Source organism: Caretta caretta, chromosome 2, assembly GCF_965140235.1.
Source record: "Caretta caretta isolate rCarCar2 chromosome 2, rCarCar1.hap1, whole genome shotgun sequence".
NCBI lineage: Eukaryota > Metazoa > Chordata > Testudines > Cheloniidae > Caretta > Caretta caretta.
The window spans coordinates 205,541,655-205,559,507 of NC_134207.1; the positions used below are offsets into that span (position 1 = coordinate 205,541,655).

The 17,853-nt window shown below is 40.7% G+C and overlaps 1 protein-coding gene across 3 annotated transcripts in view; it reads left to right on the forward strand.

Moving 5' to 3' along the window:
• SCRN1 (secernin 1) overlaps positions 1–17,853 on the forward strand; it is a 171,319-nt gene that overhangs the window by 25,466 nt on the left and 128,000 nt on the right. For all 3 annotated transcript variants that reach the window (XM_075125767.1, XM_048838488.2, XM_048838487.2), the window contains exons 3-5: positions 8,453–8,634; positions 14,443–14,645; positions 17,515–17,709. In XM_075125767.1, coding sequence (XP_074981868.1) covers positions 8,453–8,634; positions 14,443–14,645; positions 17,515–17,709 — 580 coding nt within the window. The remainder of the gene's footprint in view (positions 1–8,452; positions 8,635–14,442; positions 14,646–17,514; positions 17,710–17,853) is intronic.

The window sequence follows — 17,853 nt, forward strand, 5'->3', positions numbered from 1 at the left end:
GGAGCTGGGATTGTTTAGTCTGCAGAAGAGAAGAATGAGGGGGGATTTGGTAGCTGCTTTCAACTACCTGAAAGGGGGTTCCAAAGAGGATGGCTCTAGACTGTTCTCAATGGTAGCAGATGACAGAACGAGGAGTAATGGTCTCAAGTTGCAGTGGGGGAGGTTTAGATTGGATATTAGGAAAAACTTTTTCATGAGGAGGGTGGTGAAACACTGGAATGCGTTACCTAGGGAAGTGGTAGAATCTCCTTCCTTAGAGGTTTTTAAGGTCAGGCTTGACAAAGCCCTGGCTGGGATGATTTAACTGGGAATTGGTCCTGCTTCGAGCAGGGGGTTGGACTAGATGACCTTCTGGGGTCCCTTCCAACCCTGATATTCTATGATTCTATGATTTGTAGTGTTAGCTACATTGTAGTCACTTGTGCCAGTGTTCTATGAATGGTGCACACAATGACAGTAAGGCTAACCACATTAAAAAATCATGAGGCAGCCCCACCAGAGCTCAGCACCCCCTCCCCCAAATCACAATTAGCTACAATAATGGGGTTTTTTTTTATTTGCATTCTGGTTTTTGAGGCTGTAGAGTTTACGCTGTTAAGCTTTAACCAAGAGGACCAGAAATGTGCTCTATTTTAAAATGGAAGCTGAGGTTCTCCAGGAGCTGGGTCTTTAAGAAAAAACACCAAATATTTCAAGAGATGGCAACAGTGACCGGGAGAGAGGCCAACCACCCAGACTAGTATGGAGAACCAGGAGGGAAAGTATATGGAAATAAGTTTCTGCAATGCTGTTCGTCTCATGAAAAAGCTGTTGGCTTTTTTAGAGCATCCAGCATGACTAGAAACCCAGCTTGCTTTCTTCCTGCCTATCTCACTCTTCTATTGTTCCCTTGTATTAATGGGAAGAAGGGAAGAAAAGCTAATTCAGGCCATTTTAAGAACACCCTCTTCTTTTTCTGTGTTCTGGACTGAAAAAATTAATTGCACCATTGGAAAAAAAATGTAAATAAATATTTTTGGATGTTTTCTACATCTTCAAATATATTGATTTCAATTACAACACAGAATACAAAGTGTACAGTGCTCACTTTATATTTTTGATTACAAGTATTTTTACTGTAAAAATAGTGTTTTTCAATTCATCTAATACAAGTACTGTCGTGCAATCTCTTTATCATGAATGTTGAACTTACAAATGTGGAATTATGTACAAAAAACTGCATTCAAAAATAAAAATGGAAAATTGTAGAGCCTGCAAGTCCACTTATTCCTACTTCTTGGGAGATAATGCTGCCCACTTCTTGTTTACAATGTCACCTGAAAGTAAGAACAGGCGTTCTCATGGAACTTTTGTAGCCGTCATTGCAAGATATTTACTTGCCAGATGTGCTCAAGATTCATGTCACTTCATGCTTCCTCCACCATTCTAGGGGAAATGTGTCCATGCTGATGACGGGTTCTGCTCAATAACAATCCAGAGCACTGCGGACTGATGCATATTCATTTTCATCATTTTAGTCAGATGCCACCAGCAGAAGGTTGATTTTCTTTTTTGGTGGTTTGGGTTCTATAGTTTCCATCAGAGTGTTGCTCTTTTAAGACTTCTGAAAGCATGCTCCACACCTTGTCCCTTTTGGAAGGCACTTCAGATTCTTAAACCTTGGGTTGAGTGCTGTAGCAATCTTTAGAAATCTCACATTGGTACCTTCTTTGTGTTTTGTGAAATCTGCAGTGACAGTCATCATCCGAGACTGCTACAACATGAAATATATGGCAGAATGTGGGTGAAACTGAGCAGGGGACATACAATTCTCCCCTACAGAGTTCAGTCACAAATTTAATTAACGCATTATTTTTTTAATGAGCGTCATCAGCATGGAAGCACGTCCTCTGGAATGGTGGCCAAAGCATGAATGGGCATGCGAATATTTAGCATAACTGGCACATAAATACCTTACAATGCCAGTTACAAAAGTGCCATGCAAATGCCTGTTCTCACTCTCTGCTGACATCGTAAGTAAGAAGAGAACAGCATTATCTCCTGTAAATGTAAACAAACTTGTTTGTCTGAGCGATTGGCGGAACAAGAAGTAGGACTGAGTGGACTTGTAGGCTCTGAAGTTTTACATTGTTCTGTTTTTGAATGCAGTTATGTAACAAAAAAAATCTACATTTGTAAGCTGTGCTTTCGTGACAAAGAGATTGCACTACAGTACTTGTATGAGGTGAATTGAAAAATACTATTTTATCATTTTTACAAAAAGAAAAGGAGTACTTGTGGCACCTTAGAGACTAACCAATTTATTTGAGCATGAGCTTTCGTGAGCCACAGCTCACTTCATCAGATGTGTACCGTGGAAACTGCAGCAGACTTTATATACACACAGAGAATATGAAACAATACCTTCTCCCACCCCACTGTCCTGCTGGTAATAGCTTATCTAAAGTGATCAACAGGTGGGCCATTTCCAGCACAAATCCAGGTTTTAGCTATTACCAGCAGGACAGTGGGGTGGGAGAAGGTATTGTTTCATATTCTCTGTGTGTATATAAAGTCTGCTGCAGTTTCCACGGTACACATCTGATGAAGTGAGCTGTGGCTCACGAAAGCTCATGCTCAAATAAATTGGTTAGTCTCTAAGGTGCCACAAGTACTCCTTTTCTTTTTGCGAATACAGACTAACATGGCTGTTCCTCTGAAACCTATCATTTTTACAGTGCAACTATTTGTAATAAAAAAATATACTTTGATTTCAGTTACAACACAGAATACAATATATATGAAAATGTAGAAAAACATCCAAACTATTTAATAAATTTCAATTGGTATTGTTTAACAATGTGATTAAAATTGCTATTAATCACAATTATTTTTTAATTGTAATTATTTTTTTTGAGTTAATCGCATGAGTTAACTGCGATTAATTGATAGCCCTAGTTGAAATCCAAACAAATTACGCAAGCACAAAAGCTATTTTAACTTAGGTTAAAATATAGAAGCTGAAATTGCACAGAATTTCTGTGTAAAAATACAGACTGTCTTCAATGTATGTAGACAATTCAGAGAATATGAAAAAAAATTATAGAAGACAGTGGCAGCATTTTATTGGTTTGCTACTTTACTAGCTCCCACTGTGCTCAACAAATTCTCTGTTATGGAATGAGACCTTTTCATAATTGAGAGATTAAAACCGAGATGCCTCCAGGTGTTTTCACAGCTCAGCAGATGCATTTCTCTTAGAATGTACTGCATCCTTGCAACAAGAGTGGAAGGAATGTGCTTTAACTGTTACCGCTATGTGAATAGGTTTCAGAGTGGTAGCTGTGTTAGTCTGTATCAGCAAAAATAATGAGGAGTCCTTGTGGCACCTTAGAGACTAACGTTTATTTGGGCATAAGATTTCGTGGGCTAGAACCCACTTCATCAGATGCATGGAGTGAAAGTACAGGAGCAGGTATAAATACATGAAAGGATGGGGGTTGCTTTACCAAGTGTGAGCTCAGTCTAATGAGATAAATCAATTAACAACAGGATACCAAGGGAGGAAAAATAACTTTTGAAGTGGTAAGAGAGTGGCCCATTACAGACAGTTGACAAGAAGGTGTGAGTAACAGTAGGGAGAAATTAGTATTGGGGAAATTCCAATTTGTTAATTGATTTATCTCGTTAGACTGACCTCACCCTTGGTAAAGCAACCCATATCCTTTCATGTATTTATACCTGCTCCTGTACTTTCACTCCATGCATCTGATGAAGTGGGTTCTAACCCATGAAAGCTTATGCCCAAATAAATTTGTTAGTCTCTAAGGAGCCACAAGGACTCCTCGTTATTTTTACTATGTGAATGTGACCATGGAAACTGCCTCAATGAGCAGCAATCAGTCTTGTTCCCAGTGCTTTTTATTTTCCATACATCCTCAGATTTGGAAGGGAACCCCAGACATTTTTGACTTATGGGGTGGGGTGTAAGTGTATGTAATCAGAACATGATGCTTTTGTGGAACAAGGAAAAAGTTAAAACTCCCTAGACCTGGCTCTCTCCAGCTACCTCTCTCTAAGTGCTCCCATCCTCTCCCCAAGGAAATCAAAGCCCCCAGTAAATTAAACAGGATGAATGCCTGAATATAGAAGTTATGATCATCCAGTCAGGGAACAAAAATATTACCATGTCACTTAGGTGACCAGTCTAGTTAAGTGTGAATGAATATTGAATACTTGCAGCAAACAGTCCATGAGCATTCTATAGGCTGCAATATTTGCACAAAATATTTAAATGCAACACACATATGTAGAAATCCTGATCTATTGCCACATAGCTCGAACAAAAGGGCCAAGTTTAAATATAAGTTAGCCCTGCTATAATTCTGTCCTGATGGGCACAACCAGGGCCGTCCCTAGACATTGTGGTGCCCTACGCAGCCCCCTTGTGGGGGCGTGGGGCACACGGAGGGGGCTGCGCCCAAAGTCTGTGGGGGGCAGGAGGGAAACCACCCCCCCAAGCGCGAGCTAATGGAGTAGAGCGGGTTGGGGCCAGGTCGCTCCACTTCCTGCTGCCCAGTGATTGCAGGGCGGGCCCAACCCCGCACTCATGGGGCGGCGGGAAGTGGAGTGACCCAGCCCCAACCTGATCTGCTCTGTTCCCCTGGCTCCAAGCTTTGAGGGTCCTAATGGGGAGCCAGCTATGATCACTCAATTAGGGTGAACTGCAACGAATGGGGCAGACAATCCCCATAAAGCTGGTGGATATTCCAATACTTAGATTTACCAAACCATCATAAAACAGCTTCTTTATTATCTCACTGGTTACTCAGAAGTCCAAACCACACAGTTCCCTTAAATTGATCCAGCCTCAGGCCTCCATCGATGTACCTAAGTCAAATGTGAAGATTTCTGAAAATCTTTTTTCATCATATAAAAGAAAAGGTTCTACCAGTCCCAAAGGATTGGACACATTACCTCCCAGAAAAACAACGAGGAGTCCGGTGGCACCTCCCAGGTTATTGAATATTCCAAATCTTACCCAAATACACGCTACAGCCAATTCTCATTAACTAAACTAAAATTTTTAAAAAACAAGAGAGAGAGTATGGTTAAAAGATCAATATACATACAGACATGCATTCAATTCATTGAGGTTCAGATTCATAGCCGAGATGGTGAGCTTTGTAGTTGCAAAGAGTTCTTTCAGAAATAGTTCATAGGTTATAGTCCAATGTCCAAATCTCATATTCAGGGCGTACCAGCATAACTGGGACCTCAGTCTTGTGACTCAAACTTCCCCTGATGAAGCCTAAGCAGCTCTGAGATGACAGAATCAGGACCCAATGATCTTTTATACAATTTCATGTCTTTTGAAAAGTTGGAATTTTCTCAGGGAACAGAAAGTAATTAGGATGACTTTGAAGGATGTCCATCACCAGTACTTACCTTATGTTAATTCATATAGCTCATTTGCTTGTTCCTCCACCATTCACAGTACATTTTCAAAGAGAGATGAATATCGAGATATCCTATGTTTACAATTCATTTAAATGATAGGATGTTCTTTTGGCCTCTGAATTATCAGAATACAGCATAGGCAGTGACTGTTGATTACATTGTGACCCTACTCATACCTGTGTAAATACACAAAAACACAAACATCATCTCTCCACATGTCTTTTGAGGGTTATTTATTTTGCAGGATGTTTAACCCTTTCTAGCCATGCTTCACAATCCCACAGATTGTTATAGTTCTGAGACAACCTGTGACCCATAGAGCTGGAAGGAATAAAACTAGAGAATCTGTGGCAGAAACAATGAATACAGGAACCTATACAACTGTGAAAAGGGACTGAAGGGGAACCTCTCTCTCCTTTATCAGAGGCTGTGGAGTCACGCCCTGCAGTACTTCTGCAGACCGTAGTTTTCTAAATCCAGGCAGCCTCCATGTAACTTCAAAGCACGGCATCTTCTGCTTTATAAGAAGTTCTTATTTTACAGAGGAAATCTGCCTGTCTTCATAGGCCTCCAAGAAGAGCAAGATGAGAGCAGGACCAGAAACACAGTGCCTTACTTCCAACAGGTTAGCTTGTTTGCACAAGTAGAAGTTGTGGAAGCATTGAGAACAGTCAGGGTCACTGCATCTGACTGATTCAGGCTCTTCTTGGTTGGTGAGAGTAGAGAATGTCTGAGACCTCTATTAACAATGTCACACTTCTGATGAGGGAATCTACCAGTCATCCTAAAACATATAATGGGCCAACCAGTACAAAAAGAAATAATTGCTCAAGGGCAGAGACCTAAAGCTACCTCCCAGCATCTAATCTTTATCTTCTAAACAAGTTAGTTGAGAAGCTAGCAAGACAACCCTGTAACACCACCTTTTGATTGGCAGTAACTTGCCTTGTCCACACCAGTGTTGTCATGTAGAGTACAGGCACTGCACATGTAGCTACATGCCACAGTGAAAGGCAGGCTGCGTCCACTGTGATGTGTAGCTACATGCAGCAGTAAACGGCTCAGGCAGGTGGAGGTAGCGGGGAAGGACTCCAGCAGTAGGGAACTGCTGGAGACTTTCCCTGCTGTCTCCCCGCCGCAGAGCCCTTCCCTGCTGCTGGAGCCTTTCACCGCAATGGAGAAAGCAGGACACTACATTGCTTAAAAATAGCAGTGTAGACACTGAAGGCATTGCTTAGGCACGTAGAAAGCTGTGTGGGGTACATATCCTAGGGTTCAGACATGTAGGGCATTCTACTCACTTAAGGCATGCCTCACTATCTATATTGCTATTTATACCCATGCTAACTGGGCGTGCAAGTGTCTATACACTACATGCCGCTGTACCCTCAGACTTCAGAACGTGGTACAGAGACAAAACATGTTGCTATGGTGAATGACCTTTTTCCTGCTGGAGGTTACTGAAACACTTGATATAGCTGATGTCCAATCACCTCTCTCCAGCAGGATGACCTCCCAGGCCAGATACCTTACACAGGAATGTTGTCCAGTAAGGGGAGACGTATGAGTACAGAAGAGAAGGTTTTCACAAGAATAGGATCTAGACTGTGGAATGTATTCCTGAAAAAAAAATGTGACCACAGTACTAATTGCATTCAAAACTAAAATGTAAACATTTCTTCACCTTCACTTCCCCTCACTTTTTTATGTCTTATTGACTTTTTATTAAATGTCTCCTTCACCCCCCGCCCCCCATATGTGCACATAACCTAACAATAAATCAGGCTTTTTCTTCTACAGTTTCGGAAGACCTTTCCATCTTTAAATGCTAGGGAGATGTCAAACTACAGAGTAAAATAAAAAGTGTTTGTGAAGGAAAACTGATGGATTATTCTCTTGCTTGGCTTTTCAAAGATGCACTCTTGGGTTTTTTCCCCCTTCTTGTCTGAACATATCCATAGACTTCTGATTTGTAATTTTAAATGGTCCACTGCAAAAACTTAAATTCAGGCAAATCAGTCTAGACCAGGGATCAGCAACCTTTGGCATGCAGCCCCGCTGGCAGGCCAGGATGGTTTGTTTACTTGCAGTGTCTGCAGGTTCAGCCAATTGCAGTTCCCACTGGCCATGGTTCGCCGATCCAGGCCAACTGGGGCTGTGGGAAGCGGTGGCTAGCACATCCCTCGGCCCACGCTGCTTCCCGCAGCCCCATTGCCCTGGGACGGTGAACCGCGGCCAGTGGGAGCTGCAATCGGCCGAACCTGTGGACGCTGCAGGTAAACAAACCATCCCGGCCCGCCAGTGGATTTCCCTGACAGGCCGTGTGCCAAAAGTTGCCGATCCCTGGTCTAGACGTTACTTTCCTATGACCACTACCATTGTGTTCTGATAAACTCTTAGTCTTTATTTCTCCCACATATACACAACCAGCAAATTTAAATGGATATGGTTGGTGTTTTCTCAGGAGGTCCTTTAGCTTGTTCTGTTTTGTTGCAGTAATGGAGTTAGTGTTTCATAAGGCACCTAATGTTGTATCCAGGTGAAGGTCGAGATTAGTATACATTCCGTCTTTATAAACAGTATTACTAGCTACAAAATGTGGTTTGTGTCCCTTATGTTTTGACAGGTATGGTATCTCTATTGCTGCTGTATGAGTTCTGTCTCCCTCTCAGCTTGTCATTCATGATATGTATAATCTTTTGGAGCTCTGGTACTATCAACATGGAATATAAAAATGCTTCACCCTTTCTATAAAGTGAAGATTAGCTGTGTATTTTTCAAGAGACATACAAATTGTGTGATAATTGTAATAGCCCTTCTCTCACTTCCCCTCCCGCATTTTTTGTGAAGCCTAGAAATACCGTGTGTTTTAGAATTTGTAGGTATGGAAATGTAATTTACTAAAATCTCCTTGACTAGACTTCACTATGTAAGAAAATAATGTATTCTAGTGGAGCAAGATAATGGCTAGCTTTCAGTTTCATTCAGCATTCTCTCTCTACCCCCAATGCAGTGTACATACATTGCAATTGATCAGGTGCCGAAGACTCATGCTATTGTACTAAGCAGACCTGCCTGGCTTTGGGGGGCAGAAATGGGAGCCAATGAACATGGAGTCTGCATCGCTAATGAAGCCATCACCACCAGAGAGCCAGCTTCTGAAACTGAAGCCCTGCTGGGAATGGATCTTGTCAGGTGTGTGGTTAATGGCTGGACTACGGATCAATCACTTGGCCTATTAAAGGCTGCAAGATGCTTGTATTGAATCAGGGTATTGTGGCATTAGCAATAATGGCACAATATATCAATGAAGTAGACACTAAGATTGGGTTTTAAAACTGTATAGGCTGTAGACACCACCTATAGAAATGCTATTTATACAGGGCCTTGAACATGATCAAGATAACATTTTGTAACATTTGGAATGTATCAAACTAGCAAATATTGCCACTTCAACCTAGTCTGCATTCATTAAAATCAGCAGCATGTCTACCTACCATTTAGAACAGAAGTGATATATTGTCAGAATAAGGAAAGCTGTAGTGAGGAAGAAGTGATTAACTCAGCTCTGTATTGCCCATCGTTTTCTTCTTTAAAGCATCCAACTCTGACCAAGAAAGCTTACTCCTATGCATAAAATAAGTAAGTTACTGTAGAACTTAGAATAAGTAAGTTACTGTAGCCCCACTTCAGCACATGAATTCCAATGTAAACCCTTTGCCCTTCTGTTGAATGCTGGCAAACAAACTTCTGAAAGTTCATTCACTCCAGGCTGGCTGCCTGAAAGGCTTGCTCTGCATTGTAAGTCTGAAGCTGCACATTGAGCGGCAGTGAGGAGAATCATAAAAACAAAACCAAGCAGGAGGAAGAAAGGAAATGGCACAAATGAGCTAATAGAAAACCTGAACTCTGCTTCTAGTGAGGGAGCAAATGGACTGCCATAAATGGAGGTAATGGTCAGAATAAAATGATTGTATCCTGTTGTTTAGCAAAGATTCTCTTTTTAATGGCATGTCTTATGGCTGGTTGATACTATCAAACTTATATCTGTCCCACAGGCTACTAGGTTTTAACAGCCTGGATAAAGAGTTTTATTTGTAGTAAGTGTGAATCATGACAGGTCAGAAGTCTAGTTTAGCAGTTAAGCACATATGCCATTTAGTAACACTGGATCCTCAGCAATATATGAGTAGATGCCAACCTAAGGAGAAACCAGTAGTGGTTGGGCATCACCCACTGTCTGAACAATTCATTCAGTGAAGGAGAGGACAAAGATCAAAGCCAACAATAGCTCGCACCAAGGAGAACTAGAGATCACTATAAACAGCCAGCGCGCTGTTGCAATTCCCCTTTTTAGTTGTGAAAACTTCTAAAATACTGGATAATGACATTAAAATTCTCTTTTGGGTTATATCCAGAATACAGAGACCCAGCAAGTACAGAATCAATGCCTGTAGGCCATGTGGACACCACCGGTACTGACAGCACCACTTTTCAGCCATTTGCAGACCATACCAGTTGCATGATTTGAGATTAATTGGGAAGGCAATCCGTTGAGAAATCAAAGCATAATTACGGCCTGATCTACACTTAATGTCGATTGGGGGTATGAGAGCCACACCCCTGAAAGCTGTAGGTATGCTCACCTAATGCCCAATGTAGATGCAGTTATGTCAATGGAAAAATGCTTCCATTGACCCAGTTTCTGTTGTTCAGGGAAGTGGTGACAGGAAAACCCTCTTCAATTGGTGCAGGCTGGTTTACACTACGGCATTGTGTCAGCATAGCTATAGTGACATAACTATGCCAGTATAGTCCCCGTAGTGTTGATATACTCTAGGAAACATACTCTTTTCTGCCCTAATTTTCCCTTCACCCCACTTTCAAGTCCTATGTTGGCATTAAGTCTTAGCTCTAGGCTTTTCAAACTTGGTATACTTTTTGCTTTTGTTTCAGAAAACAAGCTTGCTTCCTTGGAAATTGTTTCTAAACTTTACAGCTGACAAAAGAGTATTCAGACCAATAAGACTGCTCAGGCACTTCAGCCCAAATCCTAACATCTGAGCCAGACATGAAGAGGCCATGTGAGACTGAGCCCTTCTGAAGGGGCCTACGCCATCATCCTCCTGCCTTAGATTCGCAAAAAGAAAAGGAGTACTTGTGGCACCTTAGAGACTAACCAATTTAGTCTCTAAGGTGCCACAAGTACTCCTTTTCTTTTTGCGAATACAGACTAACACGGCTGTTCCTCTGAAACCTGCCTTAGATTGTACTCCAACTCCTTAGGTATACTTCATGCAGAAAGTAAGAAGCCTGCCTAACATTTCTCTGGAATTCTGTCACTGGCAAGTTAGGAATTAAAATCCAGCAAATATGGACCAGGACTCCAAAAATGTGGTGGGGTGCTGTTAGGCATGCATAGAAAACCCCAACAACATTGCAAAAAAACAAACACATTTCATTCTAAACTTGAAGTGTCACCGTTGCTTCCTTCCTTACCATTCTAACAGTTCATTCTGAAGAGTCCTAGGTACCACAATCAGAAGGCTTTATTTTTATCTGATTTAATTGTGGACATGAGACAAAATGATGCATAAATAAAGTGCCAGGGCACCTCACGAAGGTTTAACACATCTGTCTGAAAAGAGCTTTGGGGTTACCAGAGATTTCTATTTCCTAAATGTCATCATTTGTTTAATATCTGGCTATTTTTGACTTTTCCTAAAACTAATTTGGCCAAGTTGACGTTACTCTTAGCTGAAGATGCTTGTCTTTAAAGTAGCAGTATCGGTTCAAATGTCTATTTATTTAAAACTCATTCACATTTTAGTAGCTTGTTTGAAAGTCTGAATCTACAGTTAGGAGTTCAAGTTGAAGAGCTAAGAATTTCAGGTTAACGTTGTAATTTTGCTGTGACTGCCTTGTTGGAGGGCATGTCACTGAGCTCCTTTGTTAATGAAGAATTCCAGGCTGGGGATAGAATGGATTTAAAGCCCCCTCCCCATCTAGAAGCCTCAGAGGATTGATTTTTACTCAAGAGCTTAGTGTTAAAGTAATTGGCCAGGCTTAAGGAGGTGGAAAGTTATGGGGATCGGCAGATCTTTAGACAGAAGTTATGTTGGATTTTTTCACCTACAGGTCTGCTGTAGGACAGACCTCCTAAACAAGGTGCTTATTTTATTCTCTGCTCCCAATAATTTACAGGTGGCCTTAGGAGTGCTTATCTGTTTGAAACAAGTGAATGAATTGTTTCCCCTGAAGAGGAGTGGGGACAAAGACAGATTGTAGAATCTGCTTTGTGGCCCATCAGAGCCAGCCTTGTACACTCAAGACTCTGTGTGGACACAGCAACTCTGAGGTTGTCCCATTTGCCTCAGTATCTTCCAACCACCGCACTAAAAACATATCCTCACACCAACAGGAGCAGAGCTGGCAGCAACTCCGTGCTATTTCTCTTCCTCTCCCCCTGCCTCCTCCACACCAGACTTCTGATCCTGACTCCAGCAGCCTGGGCCCCAGAGATCTTATGCCCAACTTTGTGTGTCATTTATGTGCTCATCTTTTCTAGAAACATAAGTGTGTAGAGGGTTAGGATACTCAGTCAGCTTTAGTGGAAATCAGGCATCCAGATCCTTTAGCTGAGGAGCTAGAGTCTGCCCATTTTGGGAAGAAAAAAATTACCAGGGAAACCAACTTCAATCTGTAATCAGGTTTTGTTTGATCAGATTTTAGTTTCACAATATGCCTTTCCCAGTCCTTTAATTATATCCTAATCCTCTTGGCTGGGTCTCTGAGGGAAAAAATAAAGGTGTGAAATGACTGCTGTGCCAAATGCAGCGACTGTTCGATCAGCAAAAACTATGCCTGTTATACAGAGATATCTGCCAGTGCGTTGGGTTTTCCACTGTTAGAAGCAGGAAATCTAATTGATTCATTGGGGTATCATACTCCAGTGTGTCTCAGGGGAAAGAACTTTTGAAACAAACTTTTTGTACAAAAATTAAAATTGTTTAGTGGTATTTGAAATGCCATGACAGTAACAAAGCTCTGCCCTTGAAATGCATGACCATCCGTAATATCAATGCAAAAGAAAGTTAGTGCCTGCACTCCCCGTATGGAGCGATGGAGTACATGCTGCTGGTTGGCCGGTGGCCATTACGCATCAGCTGCACCCTTCTATCTAATTGCACATTCAGGATGAGGTCCTGGAACATCTGCCAACTGTCTGAATACTAGGTCTTATCTGATTTTTTAAGTCAGGCGTCCTGGCTTTGAGAGGGAGTGACTGGGATTGCACGTACAGTGGTTGGAGATGTTGCACTGCTTGAGCAGGAAGTTGGCAAAGCTGAAGGATGAGAGAATGTTAGAGGAAGCCCATACACACAGCCATGAGACTTTCTCCAGAGATGCTCAGCAGCGTGCGAGGGGAAGCAGATATTGGAGTGAGCTCACCCCTTGGGCTGGGCTTGCTTCCACTGAGTGCTCAGACCCATCTCTGGGATAAAGATTCTTAGCCTTTGCTCAACTTCTACATTTAGCTGGAAACAGTGCAAAATGAGATCCTTTTACCATAAAATCAACCTTCTCCGTTCTTTGCTTCCCCAAACTTCTTGTTGTGGAATGTCAAGGTTTGTTTGAGAATCTGATGGGGAGGCCTTGGCTCTGCCACAGGCTTGATGTGCAAACATGGGTAAGTGATTTAAAGCTGCATTTTCAAAAGGGGCACTCCTTTAGATGCCCTGCTTCAGACACCCAGGGCTGTATTTTGAGACTGACTTCAGTTGGAAGTGTGGGCGGTTCACAGCTCTGAAGATCAGGCCCCATCTGTCGAATTTTGTTCCCAACTTTAGAGAAAAGTGTCTCAGAAATTTAGATTTTAACTGCTGCCTTGGTTTTCCCACCTATCAGAAAGGCTTAGATTGGATAGGACTTCTCCATAAATATGCTGAGACATAATTCATTTTTGTAAAGGTTTTTGATTCTCTAGAAGGTGGATGTAAATACACACTTTCATTTTTATTATTACAGTAAATTTTCAATATGGGAGGTTAATGTAACTGAAAATATGAATGTACAGTAAGGTATGACAGAGTTAAGATAGCAGTGAAATCATATTTGTGGGTATTTCCATTTCTAAAGAGCTTGCACTTGGCTGATGGCAGAAATAGATTAAAAGATTAAATAAACAGAAACCTCTAATCTGTTGCCTAGACAGCAATTAAGTAGAGCCAAAGAGCTGTTTGCTAATTTCCTAACTAGGATGGTTTCATTTTGAAGATAAATACTTCAGATCAATGTGCTAAACCCCACTGATTTTACTCTTCTGATTTGTTTTCTAAAACAAGTAGTTAAATTTACTGGTTAGGATTCGAAAATTTACTTTTACACTCCTTTCAAGCCAGTCACATTCACTTTTGGCACATACCCTGCATTTTAGTACTTCCAAACAGATGCCTTTGTCTACAGTATAAAACAGTCAGTGAAGGCTGATGTGCAATTAATTTTGTATGGAGGGTATGATGGACAGTATGTGTGGGAGTACAGGAAGAGAAGGGTGATAAAGATAAGGTACTTATCTTTGACTACAGAAAATTCTTGGACATTCTATTTACCAGTCAAATTCACACTCCCTAAAGAGAGTAAATAGAATCTTGCGGGCTGTCTTAAGACACAGTCCCCCTTACACTTAGTACTTGTGTTAATTGTAGCAATTGTAGTAGATTTGTGGATGAAGAAACCAGTTTAGATAATATGAAAACATAATTATAAAGTTCTGGGCCTAGTATTTCTAGTGAACCTTTAAAGCAGAAATTGCTGATGTCTGACCAATAACTTCTGAATGCACTTCTCTTGTTAAACACTTTAGAAATGATTCCATCTGACATCAGTAAAACTGTAGCTCATACTATAGGATAAAGCTTTTTGTTTAACATAAATGAGTCACTGCAGCACATCACTGGACTTTTCACTGTTACTTAAACTGTATTGGATTTTTTTTTAAAGGCTTGGCCTAGAAAGAGGTGCAACAGCTAAAGAGGCCTTAAATGTAATAGTTTCTTTGTTGGACAAGAATGGACAAGGTGGAAATTATTATGAAGATGGGAGCTCCTGCCATGCTTTCCAAAGCGCATTTCTGATTGTGGACAGAGCAGAAGCCTGGATATTGGAGACTGTTGGGAAATATTGGGCAGCAGAAAAAATCACAGGTGAGTTTTAATTGGTGGCAAACTGGTTATCATAAGAAGGCTGCATAACATCTCTTCAAAGCTTGTTTTATTTATTCTCTTTCATTTGGGGTAAAGATATCAAGGGGTTATGAAGAGGTCTAATTGGAAAAGTCTAATGGCTTGGATGTATCAAATTAGTCAAACAATGAAAAGCTGCATGATGTTGGTAGCAGCCTAGCTCCAGTCTAGCCCATTAACTGTTCTCCTTTTGTATGGACAGATTGTCCTTCTGCAGTTACGCTATTTCTCCAGGCAAGACTTGAAAGATTACCAGACCCCTATGGGCCGGAGGAATAAGTCTTCTAGCCAGACATAGATACTAAATACTGATGGAGGGAACTGAGATACCCCCACTTCCTGGGAAGTAGTAAGATACCGTTCCTGGACCCTGTCTATATTGATCCATCTGGCTGATGTTAAGTGGTCTCATCTCTTATTTGAACCTCCTGGTTGCTGTAATTAGTGTGTCTGTTACTCTACCCTTCATCCGCCTTCTGAGTCATCCTTCCCATTAAATAGAATCAGAGGACTGGAAGGGACCTTGAGAGGTCATCTAGTCCAATCCCCTGCACTCGTGGCAGGATTAAGTATTATCTAGACCACGCCAACAGGTGTTTGTCTAACTTGCTCTTTAAAATCTCCAAGGGTGGAGATTCCACATCCTCCCTAGGCAATTTATTCCAGTGCTTAACCACCCTGACAGTTAGGAAGTTTATCCTAATGTCCAACCAAAACCTCCCTTGCTGCAATTTAAACGCATTGCTTCTTGTCCTATCCTCAGAGCTTAAGAACAATAATTTTCCTCCCTCCTCCTTGTAACAACTCCATTGCCTTCATCAGCTGCCACTCATAGCTTTTCCCAGGCAGAAGCATGAAGTTATTCTTGTTTGTTTTTCACTTCTGCTCTTCAAGATCCTATTAGTACCAGTGAAACTGACCAGTTTTCACACTTCTGCCACTTGCAAAAGCTACCACCAGCAGCAGAAGGAATGGAGGAGGAGCCTCTCTGCAGGTTTAGGAGTTTTACATTTATTTTACATAGGAGGTTCTCTTTGCAACCATAACAGCTATTCTTGAGCTTATCACAGTAAAGCTTTACTACAAAAATCACTGGTACTGGTATCTTACGCTTAGCAGGGAAGTTCGATGTTCACCAGTGCTTTGTGGAACACTGGGTTTTTCAAACCTTGTCCCTAGGATCACATTGGGTCTTCTACATAATGTTGGTACACAGAACTTTTTTCCTTAAATGAAATTGCTTGATAAACTCTGCTTTGCGGTGAATTATACTTTAATTATAACACTATCCAGGAAATAGACATTGGTAAATGAATAATACTCCTGTTATTGTCCTCTTGCTGATCTGAACATAGCACTGACTTGAGTAATTCTGTCAATTTGACTTACTAGAAAGAACAAAAAATATAAATGAGTTTAATTGTTGTAATATTTAAACAGGTGCTAATGGGTTTTTTTTGCTTTGCTAGATAATAACATATTCCAGTTGATCAAATCAAAATTATTCCAATCTTCGTTTCCTGAAAATGAACAGCCTGCCACTGACCCTTGGTTTCTGTAGTTGGTTAGTAGGCAGTAATGCTTATAACAGTTTTTTAACTTGGATTAGTAATCACTATTTAAAATTTTATTCAGTGGGCATTAGAAAGGCAAATCTGATTTTATAACAATAGCTGTTAATGATGCTATTAAAGTAAAAATTACATAAATCACTTTAGCCTGCCTATTAAAAATAAGCCTGCTACCTTACCTTCACTGTCAAGTTTTGTTTGGATAGTGAGTATAGTTTAAACAATTATTTCCATTACTCCTATGATGTGTTTACTGTATCCTCTGGTGAGTATCTGCAGTAGCAATCATTAATCATGCTGTCTGATGTGTATGGATATAAGCAATACAGGCAGAATTTTTTTGGGGGGGAGGGGGAAGTCATACAAAACACACACATTGAAGGCTTATTATTTTCAATCCATATTATTGTCGTAACATCTAGAGAACTGTGTTTTAAAACAAATCTTGTGCTCACAAAGACACTAGGTGTTAGTATACATTACATTTTTACAGAAGGATTTATAATTCGATATTGCATTTTAAATATTGAACATAAAAAAAAAATCTTTAAACCAGTATTCCTATTTGATTGGAAACCAGATTATGTGTTATTCCACATGAGCTCTTCTTCTGCTGGTCTTTCAAATGATGCCCATTTTCAAACAAGAAATTTAAAATTTCCAGTTATAATTAGGTGACAGTTTCTGGGATGGAAAGTTATTTAGCAAATGTGTATAATGCTGTGTTGAATAGTGGGATTAACTTTTTCTTCAAACAACAAGTAATGCCACACAGATCAACTTTGGGCTGAAGTACTATTGTGTCAATTCCTTTGGGTTGATTGTAACCATGTTGGATGAGCTAGTTAATGTGGTCTCGGGCAAAGGGTCAAGATTACTTTCAAATACCTGTTTGGAAATGAAGTGTCGTAATTTAGCTTCTGGAAATCTAAGAGCCTGATTCTCTACTGCTTTGCACCTTGTAGAATCTTTTCCATTGTGCAGAGATGGTTGAAAATTATAGCATTTTGATACGGTAGCATTGTGCAATCACATGGTGCAGGGATAAGTATCTAAACGTGACACAAAATGCATTGGAGAATCAGGCCCTGAAACTTGACGTGATGAGTAAATCCTGTGCATGTGTAATTAGGTGACTATCACAACGAAATGTCTAGATTAGTCAATGGCTTAATTTGCTAACCAAATATTTTGCTCCTCTAACCACTTCTAGCTCCATTTTAGTAATGGTATATTGTGATTTGTGGCTCTTTCCATAGAGGGAGTAAAGTGCATTTGCAACCAGCTTTCATTAACTACAAAAATTGATGTTGAGCATCCTGAGCTTAGGAGTTATGCAGAGACTCAAGGCTGGTGGACTGGAGATACAGAATTCAATTTTTCTGAAGTGTTTTCTCTAGCTGAGGACCATTTAGGCTGCTGCTCAGGCCAGGAGAGCCTAGAAAAACAAGAAGGTAAGTAGTAAGGATTTTTCCTCACTGATTTTTCTTGCCACTTAATTCCCACTTTTCTCAACCAGACCTTCGTCCGTAGTCTCAAGTGGGTACAAGGAGAGCATTTTCACATGCCAGTCCATAAACTACATGGAAGGAAAATCC